Source organism: Camelus bactrianus, chromosome 16 (assembly GCF_048773025.1).
Source record: "Camelus bactrianus isolate YW-2024 breed Bactrian camel chromosome 16, ASM4877302v1, whole genome shotgun sequence".
NCBI classification, from domain to species: Eukaryota; Metazoa; Chordata; class Mammalia; order Artiodactyla; family Camelidae; genus Camelus; species Camelus bactrianus.
The window spans coordinates 34,332,579-34,356,195 of NC_133554.1; the positions used below are offsets into that span (position 1 = coordinate 34,332,579).

Below are 23,617 nucleotides of genomic sequence, written 5' to 3' on the forward strand. Positions count from 1 at the left end.
CACTATCCCATTTAATTTGGGGATAAACAGCTGATCCCTATTAAAGGGTCCTTTGCCAGTGACAAAGATAAGAAACTTGATTTTTCAATATGCTGATAACCATCTCTGGGTGAAAGTGGCCAGATTATATGTGGAGGAATTTAGCCGTACGTGCTGTTAAATCTACATCCTGATCTAGGGCAGAACTGAGTTTCCTTGGGATTCATAGACTCTTCAGTACAAGTTGCTCACTTACTCTCACCTACTCTTTATGCGCTCTTGTACTCAGAGGTATGGGAGAATAGAGCAGTCAGTCACCTGGTGAGTATATATTGGAACAACATTTTGTTGAGTAATTTTTGGCATTATCTGTCAAAATAAACAATGGGTAGGCTCTTGGGCTTGCTTGCACTAGCATGCAGATACACCTGTTTGCTACATTATCTGCAGTAGCAGAAACCCAGAAACCACACATCAGGGTACAGTGGAATTCTTTGCAACCCTTAGAAAGAATATATGTGTGCCTCCAGGGAATATGAGAGAGAGAGAGAGAGAGAGAGAGAGAGTGTGTGTGTGTGTGTGTGTGTGTGTGTGTGTGTGAGTGTTTGCTAGTACATACATTTTTGTGTGTTTTTTGTTTGTTTGTTTTGCTTGTTTCTGAGGATACAAAAGAAAACAGCAGTGATTGTGGGGGCAGGAGGGTACAGTTCAGTGGTAGAGTGCATGCTCTACCGACAATAATAATGATTATTAAATAAATAAATAAATAAATAAACCTAATCTCTCCTCCCCCCTAAAAAGGAGAAGAAAACAGGAATTGTCTTTAGGCTTAGGAAGAGGGATTTGGGTGTCTGGAAGGTAATGTTTACTTTTCAGTTATAGCTTCCTGTAACTTTTGAATTATTTATGCTGAATATGTATTGCTTTTAGTTTTAAAAAGCATATACGAAGAAAGGCAGATATAATTTTAAAAGTTTTTCCAAAGGGGCATAAACTTTAGCTCTACAAGGGACCTTAGAGATCCTTGGACAGTTTCCCTCAATTTAAAGATGAGAAGACTTAGATTTGAGAAAGTATCTGCAAAGTCTACACTGGAATTCAGGTCCTGAGGACAGCAAAAGCTTATGAATATATTGACTTGTTCTGTTCTTATTCTAACAATTTATTTAACTGTTGTTCATCCTCATTCTGAAGAATTGATTTTAGAAGACCCAATAAAATGTTGACCTTTGTAAGACAGTTCTTAATGTAAGACAGTTCACCTCCGGCAGTAAAAGTGAAATGGTAGTGTTAACTCTTACCCACATTTTGTAACTTTGGAGACTCAGTTCTTTAAAAGTGAATCTATTTGTGAGTTCTGTAAGTTTTTAATATTTGAAATGAGTTTGTGTCTAGAATCCAAAGCTTCCTTTTTTGATTTGAATGCTAGCTGACTCTTCTAGATTTTTAAAACTGATTGTACTGAGTTTTTATTCCATCTAGTTTCCAGGGATGAATAGATGGAGAAATACTTTTTGTTACTTATAAATGGCTTGCTGTTTAAAGACCAAGTATACTGTAAAAGATGATAGGAAAATTGTTTGAAGGAGGAAAATTTATATATTGAGGAGGAACTTTCAGTTGTTGAAAATATGAGCAGTTCTTTATAAGGTGAATCTTTTCCTGGCTCTTCAAGGCCAGAAATATTTTCTCTTAATTGAAACCAAGCAAAGAAATTGGTAGTAGTGAGGCTGGTTGTTTAACATGGGACTGGATGTCCACACTGCATTCAATGAGTAGTTTTTATGGTTGATTGACTTTAGGGCTCAAGAATGAAAACACATTTATTAATGCTAGGAGTAGTTGTTGGACTTAGGGCAAAAACCTATCTTTGCTATGATTCTACTATTTGTATAAGTGGGGAAACTCTTCCAAAATTTAAATAATCCAAAGGCCTTTCTCAAAATGGGCACTCTATTTGATAATATTTTTTTCTTTTTTCTCTTTTTAAAAAAATGTTTTTTTTGGCAGGTGGAGATAATTAGGTTTGTTTGTTTGTTTGTTTTAATGGATTTACTGGGGATTGAATCCAGGACCTTGTACATGCTAAGCATGCACTGTACCACTGAGCTGTATCTCCCCCCTGCCACCATGTGATAGTAAGTAGATTTGGCTGATAAGATGACTCTTCCAAGGACAGGGTTTTCAGGAAATAGAGTAAAGGAGCCTTTTTACATCTTGAGAATCAGAGTCAAATTATGGCTGTGCTGTTTTAATCAGTTAAGATTTGGTTTAATTGAAAGGAAGAAAAGGTTATAGAGGGCCAGGAACAAATAGAGTTGCAAATTTGTCTTTGTAACCCCACATCCTTCGGGAGGAATCCCGTTTCTATAGCTACTTTAATTCTGGTGTGAAGGTATCCTGAGCAATGGAATCGTAGCCTGACAGTTGACTTAATTTGAGCAGCTGCATTAGGTAAGACTGGAAAGCTAGATTGGGGGATGTCAATGTGGCATGTGTTTTCTGGTTTGTTTCCAACATCCTTTATGAAAATGAATGGAATTTGGTTGGTCCAGTTGCACTCTACATAATGGGTAACTATAGTGCTTCGTCAAGGTCTTTTTTGCATTCTAAATCATTAGTGAACTCAACGTCCGTGATTATCGTTTGACTGTTTTCACCAGTACATTATCTTCCATTTACCCGCAATGAAATTCTTGAGCCCACCATATACTTTTTCCAACATAACTATAAGGAGGTACTGTAATAGTCTGGATTCTGGTTTTAGCCCTGCTCCTGTCTGCCTATGTGTAATATATCACATTGGGCAAGCCATTAAGTTGCTTTGGGGTTCAATTTCCTTATCTGTAAAACAAAATCATTTTACTGGGTGTTCATTAAGTCCTTTTATATGTCTAGAACATTTTGCTAATGCCTTTATTCACTGGGTGTTTATGAAGCACTTTCTGTGTGCTAGGCACAACATAGGATGCTCTGGGTATAAGTCCTTTGCTGTCAAAGAGTATTCAGGCTAACATCAAAGAACTCCCTTCACTTTACTCAGATCACCTCAGTCTTTTACTCCTGAAGAATTAAGTAGTATTAGCAAATTTTCTTGCTTTTTACTATCACTCTATAAGGCATTTGTTACCACTTTTGGTTTATTTACATCTCCATCTCCAAAGTGCTCTTATGTCTACCTTTTATTTTTCTATTTGTAAGTCAATTTCCCATCTCAGAAAACGGATTAGCTCCCCGGTCCCATTATGATCACTTGTTTTCTTTAATTGATAGAAAATAAACTGTGTACCAGAGAGTAAGGCTTAGTGGTCAGAAAAACTAGTGATTTCTTTCAGGCAAATAAAAAATACAGAGTCTGCAGGCTTGATACTATAATTTTTAAAAAGAGAAGCCTAAATGGATACAATAAGAAAAATTTCAAAGATTAAGGATGGCTTTGTTAAAAATTTTTATACCCAAAAGAAAAAGAAAGTTTATTAATAGAGTTTCTGTTGGATGCAAAGACCAGGGGACTGCTTCTGACTTTGAACTGGGCATTATCTCAGCAGAGCCCCCACTGTCTAGGTTCTGGTTTTCAGATTTGCAAGACCAGAATGTCAATACTATACGTGCATTCAGAAGGTGATCAGTCTATATAAACTAGAGACAGTGTAGAAGATTAATTCACACAAAACAAATTCATGGAAGGGATAGGAATGGGCCTGCTACTTTTGACTGTGATCATAGAAGGCCTTTTTCTAAAGAGGTGACTTTTGAGCTAAAATGTAAAGAAGAAGAAGCAAGCAAAGTGAATATCTACAAGAAGGGTCTTCCAGGCTGAGGGAAGACAGTACAAAGGTCCTGAGATGGATACAGGCTTTGGGTCATTTACAGAAAGGTCAGTGTGTTTGCAGTGAGGTTAGTGATGTGGGAGAGGAGTAGGTGATGAATTTGGCATAATGAACCAGCTTTTATAGGACCGTATAGAGTCAGATAAGAGACTGAATTTTATTTCTAAGTGTGGTTAAATGGAAGAGTGACATAATCTGATTTACTTTTTTAAAGTTCATTTTGGCTGCTATGTGGTGAATAAATTGTGCTACAGAGGAAGCTGGGTGAGATCAATTAGAAACCAGTTAACACTGGTTCAGGTGAGAGAAAACTGCACAGAAATGGATAAAATTAGAAATGGATAAATATGGAATATATTAGGAAGCAGGACAGCTGACAGGACTTGCTGATAGATAGGATATGAAAAGAGAAGGTTTTGGCTTGAGCAGCTGGGTAGAAGATGGTGCCATTTAGTATTTTAGTCATGTTAGACATCTCGAATATAATTAAGGAATGATAGAAATTGTGCTTTTTAATTCTATAAGCTTGTGGCAAAAGGAGAAAGGGAGAGATTTCCTGAGGAAAGACACTGGTTTCTTGTGAACTCAGACCAGAAAATTACTCTGGCATGTCAAAACAGTAGACGTTTTATTTTAATAAATTACTGATGATGAGGTGTTAAAATATGGAAAGTCACTTAAAAAGTATTAGGACATATGATTTGTTCCTAGGGTCCAGTGTTGAAAGTAGGAGTGAGTTTATCAACAGTTTGCCCAGATCTCATTAATAATGGTGCTCAGATTTTGTTAGAACAGTAGAGCATACTTTTCAATAGAGTTGCCACTTGAAAATGAAATCAAATTGAAAACTAGGGTATACAGATATATCCTCAGATATTTTTCCAGTTCCTCGATGTTGAATAGAAGACCATATCTGATCTAAGAATCACTTAGTCGCAGGAATTAAAGTATTGGATTAGAAGTTGAAACACTTGAGTTCTGAACCCAGCCCCCTTAATAGTCCTGTGACCATGATAGATTGTAACCTCTGAGCTTCTGTTTTCCTTATTTGTAAAATACTTGCCCTGCATGCCTCACAGAGCTGTTAAAAATCCCAAATAAGATCATGAATGTCAAAGCACTTTGAAGACTTTGAAGAATTGAATACTGGAATGGTTATATAGCTGAAAGCATTTACCACAAAAGGACCTTACAAGTCCTTTTAAAGAAGACAAGGAAAACCGGGGTGGGAGTGCTCCAGTTGTATCTCCACTGTGAAACTTGAGGTTATGGCTTCCATTAGGCTATATACTCAACTCTACAGAACTTTTCTAAGTGCCTTATAATTTAAAAATTTTTTTTCAGTTTTATTAGGTAGAATTGTTACAATTTGACTGCACATATACAATATATTGCATGTAAATACATATATACAATATACTGCACATATTTCTATAATTTACATATATGTATGGTTCATTGTTACTAAGAACGTTTAGAGCTTTAGCTTTTTATGAACTTCCATAGTTATCAAAGGAATAAAGCCAACCACAAAATAGGAATTAATTCAGAAAGATACATATACCCTACCATTAACAGCAACATTATTTATAATTGCCAAGATATGGAAGCATCCTAAGTGCACATCAGTAGATGAATGGATAAAGAAGATGCAGTGTATGTAATGGAATACAACTCATCCATAAGAAAGAAAGATATTTTGCCATTTGCGGCCCTTCATTTACTTTTTTTTTTTTTTCACTTCAAAAACCAGGATATTATAACTGGCGTAAACATTTCCATTGCATCAAAAGCCTAGAAATAAACTTAACCAAGTAGGTTACCTATACTCTGAAAACTGTAAAACACTGATGAAGAAAATCAAAGATGATACAAAGAAATGGAAAGATATCTTGTGCTCTTGGATTGGAAGAATCAACATTGTCAAAGTGGCTGTACTACCCAAAGCAATCTACAGATCCAGTGCAACCCCTGTCAAAATACTCACGATATTTTTCACAGAACTAGAACAAACAATTCCGAAATTTGTATGGAACCATAAAAGACCCCGAACTACCAAAGCAATCTTTTGTAGGTCTTTTTTTTTTTCTCTCCTCTTTCTTTTTGTTCTCTTTTCTTAATGGTTTGATGACTAGAGAAGTTCCTTTAACATTTGTTGTAAAGCTGGTTTGGTGATGCTGAATTCTTTTAGCTTTTATCTGTAAAGCTTTTGATTTCTCCTTCAAATCTGAGTAAGAGACTTGCTGTATAGAGTATTCTTGGTTGTAAGTTTTTCTTTTTCATCATTTTAAGTATCTATCACAGTGACCTTATAATTCTTAACCAAAGCCACTTGTAAAACAGAGGACCCCAGATAAATGTAAATGCCATAAGGATAAGAAAATGTACAAGTAAGTTTGGCTTTGTGCTCTTATTTGGTAGTTAGAACTTTATTCCTAGCCATAATGCCAAAATGAAAAGCAGCAAAATATGGTTAGTATTTTTTACTTTAAAGTTTTTTTCCTTTTATTTGATCTTTGGGCCTTGGAGTGAGATTTTGTTTGGCTTACTTGGAGTATCTTTCCCTTAAGAAAGGAAAAGTGTAAACATGCCAGAGGCTTGCTAGCAGTTGTCAGCAAGAAAATGGGAGGGAAAAAACAGGTTGGGGTTGGAAAATGTAAAGCAAGAGGGAGGAAAAACAGATTTGAAAGAGGAGAAAAAGCGTTTAAATTGTTTCCAAGTCTCAAGTTTTTTGGACTTGAGTTCCAAAAAAGAACCCTGTCTTTGAGTTAGGTACTATAATTTGAGGTGATTGAAGAGGTCCTTGGAGGGGAATGAGTAAAATTAGGGAAAGATGGAGGACAAGTTTTCGGGAGGTTAGAAGGTGGATGGTGGTGCAGAAAGAGAAGGTGCTCTGTGGAAACATGGTTCCTTTCGAGGATTTATAGTCTCCCTGAAGATAAGCTGGGTTACAAGAATTATTTTTATTTAAAATGTGCTTTCTTACTGAAGTATACAAAGTCTGTCTCTTTACTCCTTCTGCTTAAGTAACCCCTGTGCTAAGCACCCATCAACTGGGGAAAATATTTCACCAAGAGCTAGATTTTTTGTTACTGAGAAGATCTGGACTGATTTCATTGGCTTTTTTTGGTTTAATTCAGGCTACATTATTGTATTTAAAATGTTGCTCTTATGTCTTTTCGAGCTTTTCTAGTGTACTTTTCCCTCTGAATTCAGGTTTTTGACAATTTAAAAAAAAGAAAGAAAGAAAGAAAGCCAAACAAAAAGTAGAGATTGTGACACTTTTAGCTGAAGTCCTCTCCATTCACTTTCTCAGTTCTTTTTCCCACCTCCGCTCCCCAGAGACACCCTACTGCTGTGAATTTAGTGTGCATCCAGTGCAGAGTGTGAGTATGGATATATTAAATAAATTCTATGGCAGTCACTTTTTTCATTCATTTTCATTTTTCAGGATCTGTCCATTTGGATACACATAGATCTAGGTCCGTCATTTTAGCTGTTTTATTTTTTATTTCTCTGTATAAATATTTCAGTCTTCCCAAATTCCTTTGATGGATATTTACATTGTTCCCCTTTTTTTTGCCATTACAGACAAAACTTCAGTGACCAGCCACCTTACAGATATCCCTTATAGTTTACTCCTCCTCCTTCTTATTCCTTGTTTTTGCTTTGGTGGTTTGATTTTGTCCTAAATATCTTATTTGAATTCTCCCATTTGGTTCACTACTTTGGTATTCACAATCATCATTTGAGGGAGAGGGAGGGCTGAGGAAAACCTTGCATAACTTGGAACGCCAGTTTTCTTTTACTAAGGTCAGAGGCTCTGAAATTTTCTTTTCTAGTGGATTCTTTTTTGGGCTCTGATAAATTTGGCAACCTTTGTGTTTAGTATTTTATATTTTTATTGTCTCATATTCAATAGCTGTTTTTTATAAACGTCAGTAACTACTCACCTTTTTCCTTTCTTCCTTATAAGTTATCTTCTATTACTTTTTTCAGGGAGAGGGGAAGGGAGATAATTTGGTTTTTTGTTTGTTTGTTTGTTTATATGGAGGTACTGGGGATTGAACCCAGGACCTTGTGCATGCTAAACATGTGTTCTGCCACTGAGCTATACCCTCCCCCTTTTATTACTTTTTAACTCCTAGAATACTTCCTCCCATTAAATGTAAGATTAGTATTTAGTGACCAATCCAGTTCATGCAGTTCTTGTATTACCTTATAAATTCAGCATGATCCAAACAGCTGATATTTATAAAAGAATTTCTTGCAGCATTTTTAGCCAAATTAAACATTTTAAAAGTATAGGCCTTTACCTTAGATTAGAATTATTGCACATAAATTTTGTTCAAGGACCATATGTTTCAATGACCAATGGTTTTCATTTATGATTTTTTTTCTGGAATCTTTAATCCACTATACTTTAGTCATTATTGTGAGGTTGAGTGTATTTTTAAGTTTTATGTTCCAGGGATATTTTTTTTCCCCTTTAAAGGTGGATCCTATTCAGAGCTTTGAGCACTTGGAATGCTGAAGTGTTAAAAAGGAAAACTGTTACTCTTCTCTAATAATACACCCACCTGCTGAAGTGTCTGAGTAGAACGTCCTTTCTTGAGTGTATCAACTATCTTTAAGAATTTATGTTCTAAGTATTTTTAAAAACAATTGATAAGACCTTAAAATGGAAATCTTGGTAATAAATATAACTGTAGAATATCATATGCTTGTATATTTTCTCTCAGATTTGTTTGTCTTAGGTTATAGTTCAGATCACAAGTTATTGTGGTTGGCAAGTAACCAGACTTTGGATATAGGCTTATTCTGGCTTTAACGTAGGTGAATTGTCCACCAAAAGTATAAGCTCTATCTGTTTGCTCAGAAGTACCTGTCAGATCACCTGGTAGGCAGGTTTGTTCAGTGAATTATCTTCCTTGCGTTGTAATCACTAAGTTTGAATGGAGTTCATTACCTGCTCTTTATCACATCAAGCCCATGTTTTATGCTGTGGAGAAATGTTCCTATTTTAAATCTTCCTTTAGAATAAAATTATGTTCTTATATAGAACACTAATACCATGGAGTTTTGTTTTCCCTTCCACTCTGGAAACTCTGCTATAAAAAATGTTAATTCCTAAGTCAAAAATAATTTTTTCTTCTAACTGTAGTTACCTTCTTGGGATATTTCATCTGGATTTGTACCAGAAGACTTTATTGTTTCTGTGGGAGTCAGAGTATAATATAAAGAACTTTCTTAAAATTATATTTTGTTTGCATAATTCTTTATTTAAAACACCCATTTACCTGACTTTAAAGTAAAACATGCTTATTCTTAAAAACTTTAAAATAATGATAAGTATAGCTAAAGGAAGCAGTCAGTCAGTCTCCCTGCTGCATCTTGTCGGGTCATTCTCCCAGTGGTCATGGCATACTCGCATGAGCACTACAGGAGAGTTCTTGTCTCTCTGGAATGTCTCTCTGGGCTCTCCCAGCATTGTCATCATTAAAACAGGCACTGCACATTTGTTAGGGGGAAAGATAATTTATTTTGTACCAATTTTTATAAGTCTTACCTGTGACTCATTACTAATAAGAGCATAAATCTGAAACTTGTTAGTAAACAAACTTTGTTAATAAATTTGATGTCAGAGAAGGGAAACCTTGTGTTTTTCAATTGTGTAGAATTATTGTCTAATCTTTCAAGGACAGAAATCCAAAAGGAGATTAATTCAATCATTTATTAAATAGGTATTTATTTCTGGCCTTCCGTGTGGCAGACACTGTCTGGGTCTAGCAACAAAACAGACAAGAATCTGCCTGCTTATATTTCAAATAAAGTATGGTCGATGACTTTATGTACTATAGAAAAAAATGAAGTAATGAAGGAGGAATAGGTTTGTGGCTATGGCGGGAGAGGATGACATGTTTAAGGGTGTCAGGAAAGGCCTCACAGAGATGATGACTGTTAGGGAGAGCCCAGCAGCAGGAGGGAGTGCGCCAAGAGAGTATCCGGGGGAGAGTTACCCCGGTAGGGAAAAGGGTGAGTGCGAGCCCTGAGGCAGGAATGAGCCTGTTCTGCCTGAGGAACAACAGCAAAGAAGGGCAGTGTGGCTGGCACATGGTGAGCTCAGGAGAACCTAATTGGAGATGAGAGCGAGAGAGGTAATGAGGTCCAGATTGTTCAGGGCCTTTTCAGTTATTGTAAGGACTTTGGCTTTTACTCTGAGTGAGATGGAAAATCATTGGAGGTTCCATCAGAGGCTATGATTAAACTAAAAAGGTAATACCCCAAAATACTTGTATTTTGGCTTTGCTTTTTCAGGAGCTTTTGTTTGCTTCTAATAGTAATTTGAGTATTAACAAATGGTTCCTGGTGAATAGTCATACATAGATTTAAACATTTGTGTCAGCACTGAAAACTTCCCGGAAATACACATCTTAGGTATTGCATTTAAATTCAGAGAAAGGAAGTATAATAAGAAAGCCTATCTATAGGTATTTATTCCTGGGTGGCTCTGCTTTATTACTGAGTTCTCATCCTGAATTGTCTTGGAAGAAAAACCAGCAGTGCATTCTGTGCAGGACACTGTATTCTTCCTTAGGCGCTGGAGGAGATACATACATACACATACACACATCCTCTGTTGGGTTATTTCACTGGATATTATATGCATTTTATTGTGGTATTATTTTAATGCATTTTTATTATGAAATATAACCTATAGAAAGATACACAAAACATACCTATATAGTTTAAAGATTAATTATAAAAAGCAAGTACTTTGATAACCACCACTGAGACCTAGAAATGTATCATTGCCAGCACCCAGAAACAGCATGCTGTGTTGGCTGTCTCTTCTAGATCTTGACCCACACTGTAGCTCAGAGGTATCACTAATCTGACATTTCTGATCATTGTTTCCTTTCCTTTGTGGTTTTACCACCTAGGATTCATTGCACACTAATATAACTAACTTTTGTCTTTTTTTGTATTTTATATACATTAAATGGAATGATACTGTATGTGTTCTTTTATGTCTTCTTTCAGAACCTAACCATATGTTTGTAAAGTTCATCTGTGTTAATAGGACTGTAGTTTAATTTTGTTGCCATGTAGCATCCTATCATGAGTATACCACAGTTTGTGCATCCATTCTACTGTCGATGATGTTTTTGGCTGTTAGGAGCAGTGCTGCTCTGAATGTTCTCGTTTATGTGCTAATGGATGTGGGCAGGAGTTTCCCTGGGCCATATTTGGGGGTGAAATTGCTGGATCTTTACCTTCATTAGATGATAAACTGTTTTCCAAAGTGGCTGTACTAATTTGTCCTCCTACCGACAGTATGAAAGTGTCCCTGTTCCTCCCAGTCCTTATCAGTATTGTCAGACTCTTTAAATTTTGCCAATCCACTAGGTCTACAAGTGTTCATTCTAACAAATTAACCGAGATACCAAAACCTTAAACACAGTTGCTGTTCAGTAAATATTTGTTAAATGAATTCAACCTGACTCTTGTCACTCTAAGTCTTCTGATCAAGACTTTGTCCTGTTTTAGAGTCGGTGGTTGTAGTACAGTTTTTGGCGAGGGCTCATTCCATTACTGATAGTAACTAGACTTGGTTAACCAAAATAAGAGAACCAGTGTACCAGTTAAAGATAGCATTTACAATTTCAGGAAAAGCTTAACTCATTTTTCCACAGAGGGGAAGATAGCACCAGTTTTCTGCCTAGGTTATGCTCCTAGAAGCTATGCAACCACTCCTGTCCCTTTTCTGTTTTGAGTCGCTTTGTAGGTTACGGTAGATTATTTAGGGTGGTGGTGGTAGCTAAAATATCTCACCAGTTTTCAACAGCAATCTCAGTGCAGCAGCTGTTTATTAAAACCATAGGATACATGGCTTTGTTTAAATGTGTCTTGCTTTGGTGTAACTGATCCACAGAGCACTTTTTATAAAGGGTATTTTACATAAAATTTTTATAGTAATTCTTTCAACATTTTGTGAATTAGCTGGCAAAAGTGATCACTCCCCTCTTGTAAATGTTGATACAGGGCAGGCCACTTATTTCATTTTTGCTGTACTCATAGGTCAGTTAATTAGAGGAATTAGCTTGAATTTTTCTGACTTTAATTTCTAAATACAGTCTTTTTGAGAGATGACTAAAAAATAGAGCACCCAGAACTAGACATGAGATATAAGAATGGTAATTTTGACTAGTAAATCCTAGTAAATGTATCACCTGCTTTAGTAAGATTTTCCCTTTTTCAGAAATGGCCAAAGTAAGTAACGATTTGTATGAGATTCAGAATCTAGTTAAGTCTGATTCACCATCTCTATTTCCAACAGAGATTTCCTGTTAGACAAGACAAATTAGAGTCTTCCTACTGACTTGGTGAGTTTTTACATAGTTTTATTTTAAACATAGTTTAAGATCATAAGGACGGAAGTGGAATGAAATGCATAGAAATATTTACCATGACTTTAAAAAATGCACATCTTGAGTGCAATCTACTGTTCCGTTTCAGTGCAAATAGTATGTAAAGTTAGAAGTCTTATAAGGTAAGCATATAAGTTGTTTTTTCAAATTTTTTTAAAGTAATGAGCATTACAGTCAGTGTTAAAGAAACATTCTTCATAAATGATTTCAAAACAGGTTTTATTCTAAATATTCTGTCCTGGAGCAGACCATAATTATTTATTCAGATCTTCTCTGGTGGCTACTGTACATAGGATAAGGCTTTCCACTAATGAAGGAGAGGAGAAAAGTTGTTGAGATTTAAATTTTAAGCAGTGGTTGTTAATGCATGATCTGGAGACCTTAGATTAGAGTAAGATTATTTTTCTCCCTAGAAATCAGGGAAATCAAAATTATAGTTTATTGAAGGAGATGCCTTAAAGCAACTCCTGGGCTTCATTTTACTTTATATAAAAGAAGTTTGATTCTGAGTAGATTACCTTTGTGTATGTACCTTGAGCTCATCTGTCTATGGGTAACTTAGGTAAATCTTTCTATCATTCTGTCTAGCATCTTAGAAGTTTTGCTTTGTGGTATGAGATTCTTGCCTCAAATGCTTATGTATGTTTTTACACAGTTTTATTGGGTAAAACAGGTGTTATTGCATTTTAATCTTTTATATCCTGACACAAATCATGAGGAGCCAGGAAGTTGTGTTAAGACAGACATTCTTGGCTAACTTTCCCCTGTTTTGTCTGCCTGTGTGGTTTTACTTTTTCCTTGCGTCATGAATTTTGGAATGAACACTTAAAACTAAGAACTTCCGGCCCATCCTTTGTTCCATTTAGTATAGTTGGAACCTTAATATTAACATAGAAATTAGCTTATTTTTAATAATTTTAAAAGAAGGGAGAATTTATTTTCTGCAGGTGGTTTCTAGGTAAGGAATATGGGTCCATGTAAACAGTCATCAGATTTCTCTACACCATACCTAAAGGAGAAGATTAAAGCATACATGTGCCTTGATCTCTCTTTCATAGTTAGCGGGAAGTCTAGGTGTCTCTCAAAAGGTGTCTCCAGAGAACACTGAATTCTACGTGCTGCTAGATAGTACATGGTAGTTAATGCCGAAGAGAATTGGCTACCCTTGTTGTGGGCCAAATCCCCTGGAGGAGGTGGGTCTTTTCAGCTTCTAAGTTAATGAACTTATTCCAACTTGTATACCCTAAGGCCAATTTAAAATTTCTTCTTTGATACATTTTCTGGCCCTTTCTGTAGCCAGATTGTATAAACAAGAAATATTTTTACATGATTTGACTAAAGCATCGATGACCAAAGAGAACTGTGTGCTGAGTTTGGCTCCTGTAAAGGCCAGAGGACCCTGTGGGGTTATGCAACTTCTCCCTATTTGTTTCATGAAATGACTCTTCTGTTTTTGAATTCCTTGCAAATTGGACATGCTTAAATTGTATTATGGCCAAGCTTTTCATCTGTTTACTGTTCAGATTTTATAAGATTCTTCATAGTTGTAGTTGAGGGGAGAAGGTGAAAAACTATAACCTCTCAAATCTCAAAACAGCTTTGGGAATATAATTATATAATAAATAGGATCTTCGTAGCCATAAGGTTTTTTCCCCTCTTCCTCCTCCTCTTCCTTCTTCTTTTTTAAAATTCTGTTCCAGCTCTTGTTTTAGAATAAATTTTCTCACCCTAGAGGAGAAATCTTTGATAACATGTGGGATGTGCTAAAATCTTCATCTTTCCTAAGTTTGCTCTTTGTGGCCCTAGAGATTTTTGCTCAAGCCATTCAGTGGAGTCAACACATTATTATAATTTGTGAAAAGAGAGAAGTTGCTGATTTTTTGGTTCTGCCTATCTAACTTCATTTCTGAAGGTGTTTTCCTTTGGAACTGAGATCCACTTTGAAGTGAAATAGCCCCTTTATAATCAGGTTTGTTTGCTGATTTGGATTCATGTCGTTCCATTTGAGACTTCCCCCAATGATGGATTTTGAAAGTGATGTGTGGAGAAGCTTAACCTGATGAACCCTATCTGCCTTTTTTTTTTTTTAAAGCGGTTGGAGGAGTTTGGTTGTTTCTTTGTTTGGTTGATTTATTTTTTTCCTAGCAGGGGATTAGTAATTAACAACAGCAGCCCATCACCTGATGAAAATAACCCAGACCTTGTGAGAGCTGTGCTTGTTGCAGCCATGGTTTATTCTGCAGGATCTTTCATCCAAGTGGAGACAGGAATTTTTTCCTTCGATGTTATGTCATTTGTGCCTAAATTGAGAAGCAAAACAAAAGCTCAATAAGTCTTTTTAAGGTCTAAGGAGATTTAGTCCTTCAAGGCTGTTGAGTGACACCTACCCTTTTCCAGGACAGACTACGTTTGGAGCAGAGTGTGTTCTTCCTGGATATATTTTGGGGGTAGAGAATTATGCTAATATGTCCATATCAACAACTCTTACATAATGGCTAGTTTTTAGGGGGAGGGAATGATGCCCTAGCCCTTAACTTAAATTGGCATGGAGTTTTTCTGCTCTTTGGTATTTTGTTGTTGTTAATTAGAAAAGTTCCATCCAGAATGAGAACTATTCCATATTTTAACCTTTGAGCTGGCTGCTAAGGTCTCCCTGGGGACAAGGACACTTTGAAGTTATTTATAACCTATAGAGAAGGGCAGTAAGGCTGTCAACAGCCAGCACACGCTGAGTTTTGGGAGTCAGTGGGAGCATTCTGTTGTTTATTCCTCTACTTTCCACAACTTGAGATTCTTTCATGTGCCTTCTTGTTCATCTGCATTTTGACTTTGGCTTACTAGCCAGCCTATTTCTATAAAACTCTGTTATAACACTTAGATTGAGGAGGAGGAAAAAATAGCCTTTTTATGTACAAAAGCGTATCTAATCCTTACAATCATTTCAGAGTCTGTGCTGCCTAAGAAATCTGTAAACTGGGAAAATCTTAAAGGTACTGATGTGCATATGTAATACTGTACTTGTTTCTGAGTTTTCCTTTTATGTAGTAGTTTCTTCTAAGTTTTCCTTACATACAACAGTAGTAGGAACAATTGAACTCTTAATTAGATAAACATTCAGCTATGGCAGAAAATTTGTTCTACATCTTCGCTTGGTATAGAAAAAACTTGGTTATGTGTCTAGACATGTTTTAAAGGTATGTCTGTCTCTCTGTCTCTATATCTGTATCTGTACACATGTTTACATGTGTATCTATTTAATGTTAATTATCTTTTCTCTACGTGTCAATTTTAAGGGAATCAAACCTTGTGTCAAATATGAAAATTATAGGTCAAATCTAAGTAAATGCTAAGGATCTGCCTCATTTTTATCAATGTATGAGAATTTTATTATATAGCATTCGACTTGAAATAACTTAGAGGTCTAGCCTCTCTAATGGTACTTCCAGGATGTGCTTGTATTACTGTTGTCTTGTGGGTTCAGGAACTTCCCATTTAGCCCTGTAGGTTTCTCTTTTCTCCCAGCTTTTCTTGGATTTTTTTTTTCTTTAAATCAAAAAAGGAATGTAGTTTTGGAATGTATTAAATGAGTTCTTTAAAATTGGAGATGAACTGATAGTTCTCTTTTTAAAATATTTTATTGTTTTGAAAATATGCCTGAATTTCCTATAGCTGTTATTCATTCAGCAACTCCCAAACTTTAACCTTTTAACTGGAGCTCATTAAAGGAAAAATACGATCCCCAAAGACAGTGAGTCTGGTTAGTCAACAGCAATTTCATTGAACAAATATTTACTGAGTGCCTATTATGATGCCATTTTAGGCACAGGGGGATGCTGTTTTCCCATTGTGCTTAACTTCTAGTGGGGAAGACAGTAGACAAGTGAAAATATAAAAACAAGATAATTTCACTAGTGGTGATAAAAAAGAAATTAAAATAGAGTAATGAGATAAAAGAGTCAGGCTAAAAGTGGAGACTACTTCAGATCAGGTGGTCAGGGAGGACCTCTCTGAGGAAATTACACTTGATAGGACACCTAAATGACAAGAAGGAGCCAGCTATGAAAATATCTGAGAGAAAAAGGAGCTTTCCAGGCTGAGGAAAGAGCCTGATGTGTTTAACAGATAGAATTAAAGGCTGAGTGACTAACACGTGGTGATTGAGCAGGGTGTTAGATGAGGTCAGTGAGGTGCACTGAGGCTTTCTTTGGCAGTCATGACAAAAGTTGATTTTATTTGGATAGCAGTAGAAGCCACTGAAGAATTCCTGTCTGGCTTCTCATAGGGGTCTGATTTATAAGCCATCTCATAACTTAGAAAAATTAATTGTGAAGGCTGCTAATTCCTTTTAAAATATTTTAACTTATTATTTGAAAAGGTAATATATTCATGTGGTTCAAAATTCAGTAAGTACAAAAGGGAACACAATGGAAATTCTCTTTCCCACCCAAGTACCCGGTTTCCTTCCTTGGAAGTAACCAGTGTCCCTAGAGTCTTGTGTAACTTTACAGAGATATTTTAGACATGCACATATACATAGAAATAAATATTTTTGCCTCTTCCACTTTCCTTTTTTATAGATTCTTATTATTGTCTGTACCATAATTTACTCTGTTGATGGACTTTTAGGTTATTTCCATTGTTTTTTCCTGATTACAAATAGTGCCACAGTGAAAACCTCTTATATTTGTCATATTAAATGTATCCATAGGGTAAATTTCTAGACGTGGAATTGTTGGCTCAAAGGGTGTATGCATTTCTTATTCATTCTGATATGCATTTCCCTTCATGGAGTTTATAACAATTTATACTCTAATCAGAAATGTTCTCCTTACCCTAGGTAAGTGTTATCAAACATTTTAATCTTTGCCAATTCACTGGATGAATTAATATGTGGTTTAATTTGCATTTGTCTTATTATGAATGAGAGTTGAACTTGTTTTCACATATTTAAGAACAATTACTACTTCTATGTCTGTAAACCATTGACTGTCCTTTGCCTATTTTTCTGTTTGGCTGTTGATTTTGTTCTTCTTAATCTTTAGATTCACTCAATTCTAAATTCCTCTGTTAAAGAATTTTTAAAAAAAAATAACAGTGTTACATGTCAGTTATATCTCAATTTTTTAAAAAAGCAGTCATCTTTAGCTTGTAAATTTTACCAAACATGAACCTGACAAGGGACATGAGATACCCCAATCTTTCCTTTGCTCATTGAGGTTGCTCTTGATTGCCCTTAGTTTCATTTTCAGAAGTGTCTCTAAATTAAAAAAAAAAAAAATACACTTAGTGTTTTGTTAGACTGGAACTGCAAAAAATTTACCCATAACAAATATTCAAAAGTCATTCAAACCTAGCAACAGAGGAAGTCAGTATGACCTGTAATAATCTGTCCTTGGGATAATGAGAAATAAGTTGTTACCTCTTGGGCTGTATATGATTAAGGACACTGTAACAGGAGAAATACAAACGCTCTTTTGAAGTCACGGAAGTTTCTCAGAAGTGGATATACCTAAGTCTTTCTATAGGTTTTTTTTTTTTTTTTTTTTTTTTTTTGTCTTTTGTCAACAGCCTTTTTGGCATCTCCTGTTTTGGAAAATGCAGACGTCTCTCAGGTTTAAAATAGTTACAACATTGGGATTTTTCCTTACTTGGAAACTGTACAAGGCTTTAAACCAAGAGAAAAAAATGTTATAGGCTTTTAAAAAGTCCCTAGCAAACCATTCTTTGGCAAGAAGCCATGTTCCCAGCCATAGCTCGTATATGTGTGTGTACTATGTTAAACCACATAAATTGCCTATTTTCGACTGTCTTTGGCCTACAAGACAATTTCATGGTTCAATGTGATATGTCCACAGTTTTATCCTGTAATTTAAAGACTTGATGGATATAAGGCTGACTTGTTGATATCATATATGTGATATGACTGTGTCAGTTGTTGATTTTTTATTTTAATTCTCTGTATGAACAGATTAGATTAAAGATGGAGGAATGCTTATAAGGAATAAAAGAAAGATTAAAGAAATGCACAAGCTGTCTATATGACCCTTTCCAGAGAGTGTTCTAGCCTGTCTGCATATACAGCAGTTTAAAATATCGGGACATTTCTCTCTATTATACAGGGAATTCATCTTCTATCCTGAAAGTATCTTGATTATGTAAGAGGTTAGTTCAAATTACTGATTTATGTTTTCAGAATGAAAGAAGTAATAACCAGTCTTTCTCCCCTTGTAGAATGAAGATATACTTGATAACTGGATGAAAAATTCACTTTTACCAGAGCTGATACTTGAGAGTGCCAGGCTAGGAGTTTTGGGCTTTGTGTGTAACTCATCCAAAAGAACAAATGAATGATTTTCATTACATTTGCAAATCTAATACATTTAGCACTTGAATGCAACTGGATAAATGTTTCAGTCATCAAAGTATTTTTGCTGAATGCCCTGTTCTAGGCAGCCTGTGCTAGGTGGTAAGGGAGTACAAGGAAGAATAGTTGAAGCTCCTTAAAGTCTACTGGAGTCAATGGAAGTGTTCCTAAGTGTAAAATAAGGTAGAAAAGAAGTACATTCTGTAGCTTCAATTGGAAGCATTATCTTTGCATCATGGCAGTATTAGTACATTCTCTTTCTTACTTCTGTCTATTTTCCAAAGTTTAATATTCTACTTAGAAATCATATTGATGGACTTGAATCTCTTGTCAGAAATGATTAACAGCTTCATGGTCCCATAGTATCTACTGTGAAGCTTTCTGTTAGAGATTACTATTAGTTGATAACTGATACTACTATCTTCGCTGGAAATTGAGCAGTATTACAGTTGACATATACTTTGAAGTATATTTCTTGGTGTGACTCAGAGGAGATATAGCCTCACAGGTCAGGGTTTAAAAGAGTGACTAGGGAAATAAATGGTGGTATGTAACAGATATGTTCAGCCTCACAGTTGTCAGCAGACTGGGAAGTTTGCTAAGCTTTGGAAAATAAATTTCTCATTAGAGAATTTGGATGATCTTGTTTGAAGCCAGGAACAGTATATTTTGGTGCTACTTGTCTCCTACAAAGTTCTCAAGTCATGACCCTAAAATAGACCTCTTCTTTTCTGAAATTGTTTTTCTGCTGGGCATCTGTGGCATTTCGCATGAAGTGCTGGAGAGTTCATGTAACACCAGGCTACCTTGCTGATGAACACTTTGCCCATGGTGCCTGCTATGAGTGAAATTAATTAGACTTGTGCTATCCTACTCAATTTCCCTCTCAGCAGGTTGTGTGGTTAGAGCTCCTCAGAGTCTAAAGCTGATTCTCCAGTTCTACTGGCTGCTGGGTTGGACATTTTTAAAAAATTGAAAGGTGGGTGATACTATTAAAAAAAAAAAAAAAAGACTTGGCTACAAAATAAGTAAGAAGCAAAAAAGATAGGGGAGAATGACTAAGACCAAAGTTATATCTTAGGCCTAGAGAATTCTTAAATTGTTAATTGTGGGGTAAATTTGAAGTATTTTTTTAAACTTCAAAATAAACTCAAATTAGTATTTTAAGATCGATCAGTGTAGAGCTGAGCCTGCACCTCACACCTGCAGAGTCAAGTTTTATGCTCCTAACTAACATGCAAAATTTACATCTTCATTGCCAACCTGCCCAAAAGGAAGTTTTAATTAGGAATTTTGAAATTTCATTCTGGCGCCTCCTGGCAGTAATGGTAACTGGGATTTGTAAAACTGCCTAAGCTACATTTACTCACTACTAGACAAATAAACAGTTCTGTGAGAATGTGTTTTCCATCAAATGCAAGCCCACCTCAGTCACAGGGCTCTTTTCTTGATATTATCGTGGAATCCTGAATTGCACAAACCAGGGAGGCCTAAATGCTGTTACAGTGCTTAGTTTGCTAGCTTAAGTGAAATAGCACATCATATTTATAAGATTGTTAACTTCATCTGTGATTGCACGGGATGCTTTAATTATAAATGCATGTAGGGTAATGTTTAAAACCAATGGGGGCTCTGGTAATACCCATGGTATTACTCTGTGAGGGTGCAACTATATCCTTAATCTTCCTCCATGCTTATGACTTAAGTGGCCAGTGAATGTGTGAGTTGAGTGATTTTTGTTGTTGTTTTTATTTATTTTTACCTCTTTCTACAAAGGATTTGAGGCACTTCCCAGAAATACTTAACATATCAAAAAGTAAAATAAACAATTGAGGGAATTAAAACAGTGAATAACAATGTTAAGAAAATAATAAAACCATAATAGAATGATCATATGAGTCTGTATAGAATATTTGCATATAGAATGAGTATATGAGCCTATAGTTTCAAGAGTTGGGTCACAGATTTGCCTCCAAGTAGCCAAGCAGAGAGGGCAACATGATCAATTACAAGATTCATATTGTCTGTCCATAGCTGAAAGCAAACCAGGTGTTCAGGAAAGAATTTCTCCCTTGTATACTATAAACCAGACAATGTGTGATAGAATGGAATAAGTACATCCTTACACTTTTCCTACAATTAGTAAAATATATTTTAAAAATAAAGTAGAACAGTACAAAGGATAGTATACACTAACATAGTTGTCATTTCAAACTAATAGATATTTATATTGTCATACTGGCTTCAGGTCATCCTAATTTTAAAACAAATATGAGGTCAACTTGAAATGTCTCATGTTCTTTTCCCAGCTTTATTCTTTCTTGCTCTCCGGTCATGAATCTGATACATAGCTTGTCAGTGATTTTTTTCACTTAGTACTCTATGCATTTATCTGTAAATAATATATAAACCTTAAATTTACGTAAATGATGTACTGCACATGACATTCCAAAACTTTTTTTTCATTAGCATTGTGTTTGATCTCATCTCCTTGGTGCTGTAGATCTAGTTCATTAATTTTAAATCCTGAAATGTTTTTCATTATATGGAAATAACCCAATTTAGTTACCTATTTCCCTCCTAATGGCATTTTTTGTTTGTAACAATGCCACATTGAACGACCTTGCCTGTGTCTGCTTGTGCCCATGTAGTTTTTCTAGGGCAATGGTTTCAAAATGTTCCAGGACCAGCACATCAGAGTCACCTGGGAACTTGTTAGAAATGCAAATTTGGGGGCCCATTCCAAACCTCTGAATCAAAAACTCTGGGGCCCCAGCAGTCTGTTTAACAGGTGATCCTGCTGCACCTGAAGTTTGAGAACTGCTGTTCTAGTGCATGTGTAGTTACAAGTAGGATTACTGAGTCTTGCGTATACATATGTTCAACTTTATTAGATGTGGCAAACTCCTATCCAAAATATACTTACTAACTTACAGTCTTACCAGCAGTATATGGAGTTCCTACATCCACATAATGGTATGGTTGATTTTTTTTCTTGCTCGTCTCGCAGGTGTAAAATGTTTTAGAGCTATTTTATTTCCTTATTTATGACTAATATTTTTATAGGGTAGTTCACCTTTTTCTTATTTATTTTATAGAAACAATTTATATGTCAATTCATGTATTAATAAAATTATCTCTGCCATACATTGCATGCTTTTTTTTTTTTTCAGTTTGTTTCTTACTTTGTTCATGGTACTTAAAAGTTGTAACCAAATTCACCAATATTTTGAATGGCTTTTATGCTTAGAAAGGCCTTGGAGGGGAGAATTTTGAGTTGGATTTGATTTGCTACTGGGACACCCTGTTGAGATGTATAGCAGTTATTTGAAAATGGTCTGAGGCTTATGAGAGAAGTCAAAGTTAGAGATTTGGGGAACGTGTATAGCAGCAGAAATTTGATGCTATTGTGGATAAAATTACCGCAAAAGAGAATGTAGATTGAGAAAATGATTGAAGATTAAACCATGGGAACAACAATGAAAGAAGAGAATCCAGTAAAAGAGATTGAGGAATGATCAGAAAACAGAGAAAGCAAGGCGAAGAATCTGGAAAATCAGATACTGACGAAGTGTAAATGGGGAGAGATCTTTAATGCTACATCTAAGAAAGGGGTAAGTGTTGCCCTTCCAGAGAGCAGCTACCAGTGGGTTGAGGAATAGAAGACTACTCTTAATAATAAGTTTGCACTGAAGTGTAGGAGAAGATGAGACAGTAGTTGGAAAGGTAACAAGGTCATTTGCCTTTCGGAGTGAAGTATTTGTACCCCAAGGAAAGAAGCCAGTGGTGAAGTCGTATGTGATATTCACCATGCTGTCTCCTCTTTAGGAAGCCTTTTCATGGATTTACTTTAAGTACCCTTTGAGTAAATTCACTTGGTAAGATAATATTAACTAGTATTATGCAGATTAAAATAGGGTGATATTGTGAGGAGGAAACAGCTTTAGGTTAGGTTATCCACTCTGAGGTGAACATTGAATACTGAGGAGCCATTTGAATGATAAGAGTAGAGCATTCCATGCTGGAGACAGTTTCCAGTCTCTGGAAGGTCAAATGGAAGTAGCAGGATAGTATACCATTAATCTAATAAAATCCTCTTGCTTCTTGGGTCAACCAGGGTGAAGAGAGAACAGAAGTCTTTGTCCCCTGACTTTGGAAATCTTGTTTAACCTTCAAACTGGCGATGTCAAGGGTTCCAAGTCCTCCACCTCCGGCAGAAATGTCGAGTGGCCCTGTAGCTGAGAGTTGGTGCTACACACAGGTAGGTGTATCCTGGGAGGATTTTGGTAGATGAAAGGAATCAGATTTCTTTTCTACACTGGGTTTCCTTCTTTCTCTGGGATATGCTTGACAAAGAGATAAAGTACTAGTCAGCTTTCCATTCCTTGGGTATCCACAAAGAATCTGAGTGCCCTCGGCTGCTGTTTTTCACTAGAGGTTGAAAGGGGGGAGTCTTTGAAACTAGATCCACCTACATCCCCCTTGTTGGAAGTGTGTTCCTCTGCTGGGAAACTCCAGGGGAAACCAAGTCTGAGATTTCCAACCCTAGGCTGTGGCATCAACATCTAAATCATCAAACATTACTCTGAACAGAGATTCATTTTAGGTATGGCTTAGTCATCTGCTTTGCCAACCTTGTCCATGTTTTCTCACTTTTCATCCAGTGTTGCTCAGAAGTTGAGAAAAGTTATAAAATCAGTTGGTCACTGTGAGATTTCTTAAAATGTGGATGAAGGACAGAAAAGGCTGGGCCTTCATGCTGGCCAAGTAGTGCTGTCTCCCTGTGAGATCATGCAGAGAGAGGGAGGGATTTTCTGAACTCCAGCCTGTTTTCCAGGTTCCCCACTTCCTATTTAATTGCTTCCTGGTTTTCTATCAACAGATCAAGGTAGTGAAATTCTCCTACATGTGGACCATCAATAACTTTAGCTTTTGCCGGGAGGAAATGGGTGAAGTCATTAAAAGTTCAACCTTTTCGTCAGGAGCCAATGATAAACTGAAATGGTGAGGAA

General features: G+C 36.0%; 1 protein-coding gene across 4 annotated transcripts in view; it reads left to right on the top strand.

Moving 5' to 3' along the window:
- Positions 1-23,617, top strand: part of SPOP (speckle type BTB/POZ protein) — a 62,361-nt gene that overhangs the window by 20,206 nt on the left and 18,538 nt on the right. For 2 of the 4 annotated variants that reach the window (XM_074343026.1, XM_010949267.3), the window contains exons 2-3: positions 22,723-22,866; positions 23,488-23,609. In XM_074343026.1, the coding sequence (XP_074199127.1) occupies positions 22,789-22,866; positions 23,488-23,609 (200 nt within the window). In that variant the 5' untranslated portion in view covers positions 22,723-22,788. Of the gene's footprint in view, positions 1-12,150; positions 12,197-22,722; positions 22,867-23,487; positions 23,610-23,617 lie in introns of those variants that run through there. The other 2 variants (XM_010949259.3, XM_045512260.2) reach the window with 2 other exon arrangements.